Below are 12,053 nucleotides of genomic sequence, written 5' to 3' on the forward strand. Positions count from 1 at the left end.
GCTCCATCATCCCTGGTCTGAGCATGGAGCTGTTGGGTGCTGTTAAAGCTTCCCCGGGTTGGAGCCCAAGCCAACTGAGCCAGGAGTATGCAAGCAGAAGGTTAATATCCCCCTGTGTGCACAGACACCTGCAGCACTTCAGCTCCCTTTCGATTCCAATTTCGTTTGCAAGGCTGCTCAAAGCAGAGGGAAAACCTGGTGAAGCCTCACAGCTCTGACTTGTGATGGACCCCTGCAGGCAGGGACACCTTCCACTAGCCCAGGTTGCTCCAAGCCCTGTGCAACCTGGCTTTGGACACTTCCAGAGGTGGTTCACCCAAAGATTCTCTGTGCCACGGCTTTACCACCCTCACAGCCAGGAAATTCTCCCCAGCATCCCACCTAACAGTGCCCTCTGCAGTGGGAAACCATTCCCCCCTGCTCACACAAGGGATGACCCACACCTCTCTGTCTCCAGAGCTGGGGCAGGTTTGCAGCTCAGGGCAGGGGCATCCCCCACCCCCTCCCACGGGCACAGGGTTCCGCTGTGGCACCTCCTGGCACTTACACCGTGGAGTTCTGCAGCACCTGGATGGCATTCTGGGCCGAGAGGTTGAACTTGGCCTTGCTGACCCAGCCCGTGAGGTCGTAGCGCACGGGGGCCGTGCCCAGCTGGTGGCAGATCTCGAAGTGCAGCGTCTGCTCACACCTGCGCAGGTGCCCCTCACCTGTGGCAGCGACAGCACCCCAGAGGAAAGAAAACACAGCGAGGGGTTTAATGGCCCACATCTCTCAAAATCCCAAAGCCAAACGGTGATGCCAGAGGCTGGGCAGCCAAGCCCAGCCCAACTCACCATCTTGGTCGGGCGCCTTGGTGGCGAAGTAGGAGCAGAGGCGCTCGAAGGCAGAGCCATCCCCGGAGCCTGGGGTCAGCACCTCCTCGTCCAGGATCCACAGCAGCCCCCGGCGAGCGGCCCCGGGGCTGCCCGGCAGCACCTGCGCCTGCCAGGGGACACGAGGGCTCTGCTCTGCTCCCTCCTGCCTGCTCCCACTGCCCAGCTCTGGCCCCTAACCCAGAGCAGCCCCTCCCGACATTGCCCTCAGCACTGAGAGTGACCCCGAGCAGCCCAGGCTGGATGGGGGGATGGAGCGCAGAGCCTGGTCAGGGAGGGTGCTTGTATTTTAAAAAGCCAAAAATATCCTGCTGGACGCTGTGCCCCCTCTCCCTGCAACACCTCAGGGATCCCACTCTGCCTCTGGAGCCCTCACAGCTTGGAGCAGCCAGGATGCAGAGGGGACAGGGTACCTGGGGGCAGCTCAGGTCGACGATGGACAGCGTGGCCAGTGGAGAGCGCTCTGGAAGATCAAAAGACACCTCAACGTTTTCCTGGAAAACATCATTTAAAGGCTTGTTTCAGTCGTGGGATGGCATCTGGAAGGCTTCACCACAAGGGAAGGGCACATCTATCCTTACTCGATGATGTGTGTGTTAAACCATAGGAATTCAGCTATTTTCCCACAGCTAGAGGCATTATGGTAACTCCTTCAAGCCTATAATAAGTTCATCTCTGCCTGTAGGTTTCTCAGCAGCTTATTTCTGCAATAATTTATCATTTTCCTTTCTATTCTCTATTATTCATCATCTGAGGGAAAAAGTCAGCTGTGCCAAGAGAAGGCACAAAGTCTCCTGAGCTGGAGCAAGTATATAATAGAATTCCAAAATGGTTTGGGTTGGGGAAAATCATCTCATTCCAACCTCTCTTCCACAAAGATGCCACGAGAGCATCTCTGGCACTCCAGAAATAGCCAAGAGGATTCAGAACTGAGGCAGGGGTGGAGAGAGAGGCTTCTGCTCCATGCAGATCTCCCCCAGTTCTGCTGCAGCCCTCCCAGTAAAGCCCCTGAGTTATTCACTCACACCACAGCGGGACACGCTGGCCACAAAGGCAGCCCCACTCCAAGTTCTGGGAGCTGCTCCTCACCTCTCTGTACCTCTCCATCTCCCTCAGGAAGGTTTTCTCGTAGAAGAGCCCCTGCAGCCTCTCCTGGACGTAGTTGTGGCACAGCTCCTCGAAGGTGGCCACTCGCTCGCTCCGCCGCTGCCGCGGGCTCTGGAAGCCAGGGGTGTCCACCACGGAGATGGAGGCCATGGAGAGGTGCTGGGAGGAGAAGGACCTGGGGAGAGCCACACACACCACCAGTGTTGGAATCTGAGGTATTGATGATCCTGAGACTGTAGAAAGTCTCTGTCTTTCTGCCCCGCTGCCAAAGCAGAAGCCATCATTGGTCTGTGCTGGTTTCCAGGTTGTTTATTCTGTTTATCTCTCACATGTTCTGCTGCCCTGCCCAGCTCTGTCCTGCAGGGCAGCGTGTGGGGCTCTGCCCTCAGTGGGATGTGACAAACATTAAATACCAGAAACTCCCTGGGCTGCATTTACAATAACGTGCCAATATCTGTCACCTACGTTGGACAGTGTGTCCCCAGCCTGAACCAACAGAAAAATGCCAACACCACAGTGAAACATGGAGGGCATGAAGAAGGAGAAAAAGGACAAGGCACACCCAATTTCCTCCATCTTGTCCCCTTTGGACCCCTCATCTAGAATCCTAAAATTTTATTTTTGCACCCGTGCCACACTTAATTATTACTTTTATCAAACACTCAGAGCTGGCAATTCATCCTGTAAGATTGAAAACTCTTTTCCATGGCCAGAGATCACAGCCAGTGTCTCTGGGGGCTCTGTCCAGGGGGGTTCCTGACCCCTGCCAGGGTCCCAGGGCAGACAGAGGGAAGCCCTGGATTCCCACACTCCAGGATTTACCGCAGGCAGCAGAGCGGTGCCAGCCAGAGCCCCCTGCACAGGAGCACCCGGCAGTCCCGAGAGCCAGCGCCACTCTCACCAAGGATTTCCACACAGCTCCCAGCTTTCCCAGCAGGAATCGGCCCCTGGAGAAGGGGCTGCCACCCACCCCCAGCCCCAGTGCCCAGCAGCTCTTTGGTACCTGTTGATGAGTGAAACCAGGGCAGCAAAGAGCTCCTCGTAGAGCCCCGAGGCCATTCCCTCCACACACTCCACGCCCGTCATCTTCGGCCCTGGCACAAAGAAGGGAAGAACAGACCTTTTATTTATTTATTTCCAGCCACAATTTATTCCTTTCAGAGCTGAGCTGGGAGCTGGGATTCCCTGGGTTGTGGTGCAGGAGAAGCCACCCAGCTCCACAGCCCATCCTTCAGCTCCTCTCCTGCCTCACATGGATTTAAGGAATATTATTGCCCTGTCAAAGGCTTCTTCCTCAAGTTCGTGCTTTTATCAGGATAACTGGCAAGGCCCAGCTGGAATCCTGCTGCTCTCATGGAATCATCAAGGTTGGAAAAGACCTCTGAGATCATCAAGTCCAACGTTTCAGGAGTGTGGGAAGGCTGACCTGAAATCCAGGCAATATCTCAGCCTCCCACCTCACACATGCTGGGTGTGCCTCCATGAATTCGAGCCAAACAATAATTTAGGGTTTCTGGTGGCTCAGCAGCACAATCCCTGATCCAGATCTCCTTGGGGGACACAGGTGCTCAGCTAATCTGTGGAGTTTGGGGATTTCCCCCGTTTTTTTTAGGTAGAGCTCTCGCTGCATTTAAGCCACATCACTTATCTGAATTCACCTGATTTCACCTGTCCCTAGGCAGGGGCAGCTGCAGAGCTGAGGGCAGCGACGTGACACAGCACAGTTAATGATTTTATTAATTTTAAGGCCTACCTTGGCCTGGGAAGAACAGAACAATTTGCCTCACCATTCCCTCTCCCCCAGAAATAAAGGGAAAAGGTGATATGGGAAACATTTATGTATATGAAAATTCAGAATTTTGGAAGCATAGAATGTACTTAGGTGGGTGGAAGAAAACAGAAATATATATCTATATATATAAAACATATATTATATATATATATATATATATATAATATATATATAATATATATAAAGAGAAATATATATTTTATATATATAATATATATTACATAGAGAGAGAGAGAGAATTATATAATAATATATAGCTTAATTAACAAATATGCAAAATTACAGAGCACAGTTTGTAACGGGAGTGTAACTTGCTGGGTAGAGACAAGCTGTGACACAAAAAGAATTCAGCTGCTAGGTAAGGCCACAAAGATAACTCAGCAGAGCAAATCTCAGGTACTGTTGAGCAGAACCTTTCCCTTAAGGAGCCAGCAAGAGCCAAGCTCCTGATTTTGGCCAGGACAAACTGGCCTGAGAGAAAGCCAAACCTGAACTGCACCTGCCCAGAGGAAATTCCAGCAGTGAACATGGAGGAAGATGATGTTACAGAGGAAATTCCAGCAGTGAACGTGGAGGAAGATGATGTTACAGAGGAAATTCCAGCAGTGAATGTGGAGGAAAATGATGTTACAGAGGAAATTCCAGCAGTGATTGTGGAGGAAGATGATGTTACTTCATCAAGACGCCCACCCAGGAGCAGTGGGAGGTGCGGCACCACCAACGGGCGGGCAGGGAGCTGCGGGTCTGGGGGCCCAGTGTGGGTTTAAACCTGAAATTTGTCTCAGCATGGCTTAGGTGGAAATATCCCCCATGTGTCCCAGCTGGAATAAAACATTCCCAGTTTATAGCATTGAATTGTAAATCCTTGTTCCAAATAATGCAAGGGATTATTTGGCAAATAAACATTATTTGCCAAATAAAATAAAAATTAAACTAAAACTAAAACTAAAACTAAAAAAAAAAAATAAAACTACAAATAAAAGTAAAAATAAATAAAAATTAAATATAAATAAATTTAAAATAAAATAAAATAAAATAAATTAAATTAAATTAAATTAAATTAAAATAAAATAAAATAAAATAAAATAAAATAAAATAAAATAAAAATAAAAAAATAAAAAATAAAAAATAAAAAATAAAAAATAAAAAATAAAAAATAAAAATAAAAAAAATAAAAAATAAAATAAAATAAAATAAAATAAAATAAAATAAAATAAAATAAAATAAAATAAAATAAAATAAAATAAAATAAAATAAAATAAAATAAAATAAATAAAAATATTATTTGGTGAACAAGGCAAATCCAAGGGATGGGGCACCCCGGTACCTGGCGGGTTCTCCTCTGCTTGGCCCCGCGCTGTCACCTGCGCCAGGATGTGCCTCAGGTGGTGCTTGAAGACGGCGCTGCCGAGCTCCTCCACGTCGCAGCCCAGCACGTCGGCAGCGCGGCTGGCGCTCTCGAACCGCAGGAACTGCTTCCTGCCCACTGCGGAGGGGGCACGGGGCGCTCAGCCGGGCCCAGCTCTGCCTCGGCATCCCCAAAACGCTCCCACGCCCTCCCAAAATCCAAATGGTGCACCCCCAAAACCAAAATGGTCCAAATGATGCACCCCCAAAACCAAAATGGTCCAAATGATGCACCCCCAAAACCAAAATGGTCCAAAGGCAAGCCGGACCAGATGAAGTGAGTGTCTCAGGAGTTTCAGCGGAGCGAAGAGCAGATGTGCCGGTGGGAGCTGATGGGATTAGGAACAATCCCTCGAAATCCGGGATCACCTTTCAGGCTCCCAGCAGAGTTTGCTGTCCCCACAGCCGGGAGCAGCAGTTCCTCCCCTCCGGCAGGCATCACTCACAGCCGGGGATAACGATTGCAGCTTCACGATTAAAATCAATAGGGGAGTAATCTGCAGGGTTAATCCTCTTACAAATGCAGAGCAGAAAGGTGCAGTGGAGGAAGCTGGGCAGCACAGCTCAGAATCGCGGGGGGATGAGCAAAACTGGGAGCAGCCAAAGTCACCCAGAGACATCGGGGTGGCACTTTTGGGTGCTGGATGAGGAGCTCGGGGGGCTCGCAGCTAAAATGGGCCCCTAAAACACATCTGGTGGCTGGTGGCACGGGACAGGGGTGGGATGGAGAGTGAGAGGTGCCACATCCTGGGAAGCTCCATGGGGGAGCCACTCCTGGCTGAGGGGATGCACAAAGCAGGGCTGGAGGGTTGGGGGTGCTTCCCAGCTCCCTTCTCCCTTCCCCTTTGATCCTTTCCCAGTATTTTCTGTGCTGACTGAAGGACTCCAACATCAAGGGCTGTGCTGGAGCAGGCAGGGGAATTGCCTCAACACTCAGGGCTTTGATTTATTCTGTTTTCACTTGTTCTTGTCTGAGCTGGCTGGACAGACGCTGATTCCTGTCAGACACAAAAGCTCTGCCTGATGGGGAGTTGGAGGGACTGGGGGGCCAGGGCTGCACAGAGCTGGCTGGCATCTCACACTGCCCACTGCAGCACCCCACACTGCTCCAGCATCCCACACTGCCCACTCCAGCACCCCACACTACCCATTCCAGTATCCCACACTGCCCACTGCAGCACCCCACACTACCCATTCCAGTATCCCACACTGCTCATTCCAGCACCCCTGGGACAAACAAGAGTGTCCACTCATCCCTGGCATCCCCAGGCAACATTTCAGCCTCCAAGAACAATAACCAGCAGCTCCTCATGGCTCTCCTGAGTGTGATGTGAGCACGGAAAACTCACTGACTTTAACACCTGAAGGGAATTACTTCGGCCCAGGTAATATTTAAGAGAAGCAGAAGGAAAACACAGGGTCAGCACTCATGGGGACAGCTCAGCCTCTCTTGCAGCCCATTTCCAAACTGCTCAATGCCCAATTTCCTGGGTTCCCAGGCCATGATGCCACAGGAGTGGGCCTGGGCAGGACCCCCTGGGCCACAGCAGCTCAAGCACTCACCCTAAAATTCACTGGCCCTAAAACTCCCCCCTGGCTGCCTGGGTGCTCCTGTCCCTCCTGCTGCCCCTGACCTCTGCAGGGCTTGGGGCAGCTCAGTGTCCCCCACCCGAGCAGCAGGTTCCAGCCCTCCTTCCCTGTGGTTTTCCTCCATCCATAGGAGCTCTGGGGGATGGATTTGCAGCAGCCTCGCCGTGCCAGGAGGGTGTTTGGAGAGACTCCTGACACACCTGCAGCAGCACCAGGAGGGCTGGAATGGCAGCCACCTCCACAACAGGTGGGTGGTGGGAAGGCCACAGGGAGCCACAAAGCTTTATTCTGATATTCTGATACTTACTCTGATATTCTGATATTCTGATATTCTGATGATATTTTGATTATATTCTGATATTCTGATATTCTGATACATTCTGATATTCTGATATATTCTGATATTCTGATATATTCTGATAGCAGGCAGCAAAAGGACAGCATGAGAGCGAGCTGAACGCTGCCCCCGCTGCGTCCCAAACCTCCCTTCTGCTTACAGGGACAGCAAACAAATCAAACCAGGGGATTTTCTGCAGCCCACAAAGGGCCTGGAGCACTCAGGTGAATGGTGCCCGGGGTGCCCTGCTGGCCTCCAGCTGCCAGGCTGCTTTCCTAATAAAAGAGCTGCTCTAATAGGATTCAAAGGCTGGCGCTGGGATAGAGCAGAAGGAGCTTTTGAAACTCAACCTTTTCTTCTCCTCAGCGTTTTTGTAGCTGCAAATGCATTTTCCACCCCCAGCCAGGGAGAGATGGTGCTGTTCCCTCCTGGTTTATTCCTGCACTAACTGAAGGGGTGAGGAGAGAAGGGGGAAAGGTGCCTTTAGCCCTCACTGGGACCCGTTTAACACGGGCTGGGGATGGGGATGGGGATGGAGGAGGTGACTGCCTGAGCTCCTGAATGCCCTGGAAAAGCAGTTCCGAGGCTCCCCTCAGTGAGATTTCAAGGAGAGGATTTGGAATACACAACATCAAAGGGCATGAAAGGGGAAGGGAAGAGATGGCTATCGGGAGACAGGTTTAACCACATTAAAAGAGTCGTCGCCCCCTCTGAGACTTTTGCTCCACCCGGCTTTGATCCATTTTTTATCCATATTTCCTTTCATTTCTCCCCTTTTGTTGACACGCGGTGGGGGAATCGATACCAGAGTGAGCGACACTGAGACATGATCTGCTTGTTAATCCCACAGCAGAGTGCTCAGAGCTGCAGCCCTGCCTGCATCCTCTGCTCCATCCCTGCTCCTGCTCAAAGAATGGAACAGGTTTTGTTTGATACAGCTTTCCATTCCCTCCCAGACTGATTTACAGAGGGGCTGAGGACAGAATGTGCAGGAGGTCTGAGCAAAGCAAACACCCCGTGACCACCCCTCCACCTGCCATTGAGCTGGGCACTCACAAAATGAGACACATCTCCAAAATCTGCTCTCCTGAAAACTCACAGGGCTGAAAGACTTTCAATTTTTTTTTTTTGGCCAAGAGCCTTCTGATACTCATCAGCCTGAGAGCACAGGGTCAGCTATAAAAGCTGGAAGGGCACTAAAGTAGATGGAGATGAGGAAAGAGAACCCCAGAAAGAAGGAGAAAAGAACTCACTGTAAGTCATGACAGCATCTATCCTTTTAAAATAATTAATAAATGATTAATGGCATAAATTACCATAAGATGTGTTATGACATGTTGCAGAGACATTTATAAATGTCTGTGCCTTAGTTTATGGCAGCCTTTATGCAGCCCTCATAAATTGAAGTGTGTAAATCAATGTGGCTGCCTCTAAAATGGGTTAAGGCACGTCCAGAAATAATTTGTAAGGGATAAGGCAATTTCTGCTCGTCCGTATTAACAAAGTCCCTATAAATACAATCTTCATCCAGACTCAGCCTATTATAATTCAGTTACTGTGGAAGACACTCAGGAGATGATGGAATTAGTGCAACCTGAAGCTGTCCCTTCGTGTGTCACTGGGGACAACGTGCCAACAAAAGGAGTCACCCACCCCAGTCCTTCCCAAGGAGCTGGCATGAGGTGACACCCAGCAGCCACATGCCCTGTCCACATGTGGCAAGGACAGATGTTCTCCAGATGAGGACAGGACACCAGCATCCCACCTCCCACCATGGAAGAAGAGCAAGGAAGGACTCAGCGCCACCAGAAACGGAGCAGCCTTGGGCTGAGCATCACCCCCGAGCACTGATCCCTGCCAGGACACGCTCCAAGCACACACCCGAGGTGTGAGGGAAGCAGAGGCGGGGCTGCCCTCACCTTTGCAGGCTCCAGCAGCTCCCAGGTGGAAGATGCCAGCCAGGATGCGCCACACGGCCGCCTGCTCCTCCGCGGCGATGCCCAGCGTGCCCATGGCAGCCCGGAGCTGCGAGAAGGCCACCGAGGCTCTCTGCTTGTCCTCGGGCTGCAGGGGGACAGAGCCAGGGGGTGTCACTGCCTCTCTGCTGGGCACCAACAGAAGGGACAGCAAAACCACCAGGACAGCAAGGAAACGCAGCGAGGGAACCTCAGAGAATTTGGAGCAAGCAGAGAAGCGCCCGGCAGGTTCCTCGGGTGCCTGGTGTTAGGAGCAAGGTGGGGGCGTCACCTTGTCATCCAAAATTGCCACTTGGTGAGTGTCTACAGAGCAGCAGCTGGAGGTGGGTGTCTGATATCATGGAATCTGCGAGTGCTTTGGGTTGGAAGGGACTTTAAACTCATCTCCTTCCCAGCTGTGGCAGGGACACCACCCAGAGCCCAGGCTGCCCATCCAGCCCTGTCCCCTCGCTCCTCACCCAACACCCAACAACCTGCCCAGAGCCGAGCAGCTCCTGGCCCCCAGCAGGACCTCTCCTGCCACCCCCCACCCCGACACCACTCCTGCAGTCCCTGAGCTGGGGCTGCTCCCCGGGGCCAGGAGAATCCCACCTTGGCAGGGAGCAGGGCAAACTCTCCCTGCTGGCACAGCAAACGCCCAGAAACCAGAGCTGTGAAAGGAGGACAAAGCCCCACCTCTGAACCTGGGCCTTGCTGTGCCCTCCCCGGAGCTGCTGCTCCAGCAGCCGCTTCCTTTGGCTGCCAAAGTGGAGCAGGAGCTCCCTAATGAAGATGGAATATTGGATTCATCAGTAGAGGATGTAACTCCAAATTGCTGCGATTCATCCTGGCCCTTTGGCTGGTGGACAATCTGCTGGGGCTCTGCAGACAGCTTAGACCCATGAGGGGCTGGAGGTGGGAGTCAGCTGTGGAGCTTTAACCCCTAAAATTCACATTCTGGGCTGCCCAAAGGATGTTCTTGCTCCTGGGAGTTGCTGCTGCAGGGGAACAACAGGGGGAGGTTGCTGCTCTGATTTTAAAAGTATTAAGTTTTCTTTTATAGTTCTTTTGAAAGTTTTAAAGTTCTCATAAAACTTCTTTAGCCTTCTGATAATGTTTACATATTTGAGAGTTGCAGTTCCCACACAATTTAATGTATAAATAGAATAGTTTACATATTTCTCTGTGAGCAGAGAGAAATGATTGGACCAGTGTGGTTGGAGAGGTGGGAATTCCATCCTCCAATCCACAATCACCTTTAGAATTTTATAAATACCAGATTTTTAAATAAAACTAAGTCTTTTTGTCTTTTAAACTTACCAAGCTTCTGTGTACTCATTTTGTGTCCAACAGCAGCAGTAGGTGACCCTGGAGCAGCAGGATCTGCTCCCGGGGTGGCTGTGGCATCCCAAGCAGACACCCCAGGGAGAGCAGCCCCATGCCCAGCAGAGGGGTGCTGGGGGGGCTGTTTGGGCAGACCCTTCCTCACATCCCAACACCCCCTCCCTGCCCTGCAGCCTCCTGGTCCAGCAGCATCACCACGAGTCACCCAGGGGCTCCAAATCATCCCCTGGCTGGCGGTGACAAAGGGGGTGCCCTGCTCCATCCCACCTCAGGTGGGCACAGGGCTGCAGCACTCCCCTCTCCCTACCTTTGTGAACGGCTTGATCCCAAAGGAATTGCCCTCAGCCACCTGGTGCAGGTGCAGCATCGTCCTGGTCACCAAAAAAATGAGAGTCAAACTCCCTCCTCGCCTGCCCTCAGCACCCCCAGCCACCTTCACAGCACCAACCTGAGGGACCTGGGTGGGACAGGCCACCCCAGCACTGGTGACACTGTCCCTGGGTGGGACAGGCCACCACAGCACTGGTGACACTGTCCCTGGGTGGGACAGGTTACCCCAGCACTGGTGACACTGTCCCTGGGTGGGACAGGCCACCCCAGCACTGGTGACACTGTCCCTGGGTGGGACAGGTTACCCCAGCACTGGTGACACTGTCCCTGGGTGGGACAGGCCACCCCAGCACTGGTGACACTGTCCCTGGGTGGGACAGGCCACCCCAGCACTGCCCCACACAGGGACATCAGTATGCACCAGTTCTCCTGGGGACACAGCCTGGGTGGAGCCAGAAGGGAGAGGGAAAGGGTTTTCTGTCTCATTTATCACCCCAATTTCAGCTTTAGTGGAGGAGCAAAAAAGCACCAGGAAATTCCCTCCTTTCACAGAAAATCTCTCTACGTGCAGAAAAATCCCATTAATGCAATTGCTCTCACAATCTCTTACAGGGGCTCTCAAAACCCCACTGATGGTGAAATGTAAACTTTAAGGAATTTAGAGATTTTAGAGGAGTTAAGATTTTAGTTAGAAATAAGCCTTACTAGAGTTAATTAAAATAAAAATAATAATAAATGAGTAGGCCTTGATGAAGTTAGGAGTTAGTAGCTAACTAATAATTGATTGCTTGTCAGCACAATGTTTAGCTAGCTGGGTTTATAATGAAGAATACACAAACTGACAAATAGCTTTTAGGAACATGAGACAATTGTGGGCCTCCTCTGTTCTGAAACCAATTGAAGACAAGGAATGGGAGTTCTACCAAGAGTTCATTTGTCATATTTGCATTGAAAAGATAGAAAGGTCAGAACAAGGAAGACTTCATTGACTTCCTCATTTTGGGACCCCTCCCCATGAAAGGGACACCGACCCATTTCAAGGGACAAACCACACATGCTGAATGGGGAATGGGATGTGCCAAAATTATGAATATTTAGGGTATTCAATACTTGGATGGATAAAACTACTCTCTAATCACCTGGAAGCTGCAGTGTGGATTCAGGAGCGATCCCACACACAATAAACACACACTTTCTAACTTTAAACTGTTAGAGAGTTTTTGTCTGTCACAGCTGGATATCGGCACTAGATCAATATCCATATTTTTTAAATAAACCGATGGAGGGAATTTGGGTGCACAGGATGGGGAATCCCTGGG

General features: G+C 51.0%; 1 protein-coding gene across 1 annotated transcript in view; it reads right to left on the reverse strand.

Annotated features, from left to right (window-relative positions):
* Positions 1-12,053, reverse strand: part of MYO18B (myosin XVIIIB) — a 59,302-nt gene that overhangs the window by 40,779 nt on the left and 6,470 nt on the right. The window contains exons 11-18 of the mRNA XM_021544591.3: positions 10,712-10,775; positions 9,025-9,169; positions 5,099-5,257; positions 2,983-3,073; positions 1,962-2,154; positions 1,286-1,366; positions 834-981; positions 548-707 (exon numbers count right to left, since the gene is read on the reverse strand). Coding sequence (XP_021400266.1) covers positions 548-707; positions 834-981; positions 1,286-1,366; positions 1,962-2,154; positions 2,983-3,073; positions 5,099-5,257; positions 9,025-9,169; positions 10,712-10,775 — 1,041 coding nt within the window. The remainder of the gene's footprint in view (positions 1-547; positions 708-833; positions 982-1,285; positions 1,367-1,961; positions 2,155-2,982; positions 3,074-5,098; positions 5,258-9,024; positions 9,170-10,711; positions 10,776-12,053) is intronic.

Source organism: Lonchura striata, chromosome 18, assembly GCF_046129695.1.
Source record: "Lonchura striata isolate bLonStr1 chromosome 18, bLonStr1.mat, whole genome shotgun sequence".
Lineage (NCBI taxonomy): Eukaryota > Metazoa > Chordata > Aves > Passeriformes > Estrildidae > Lonchura > Lonchura striata.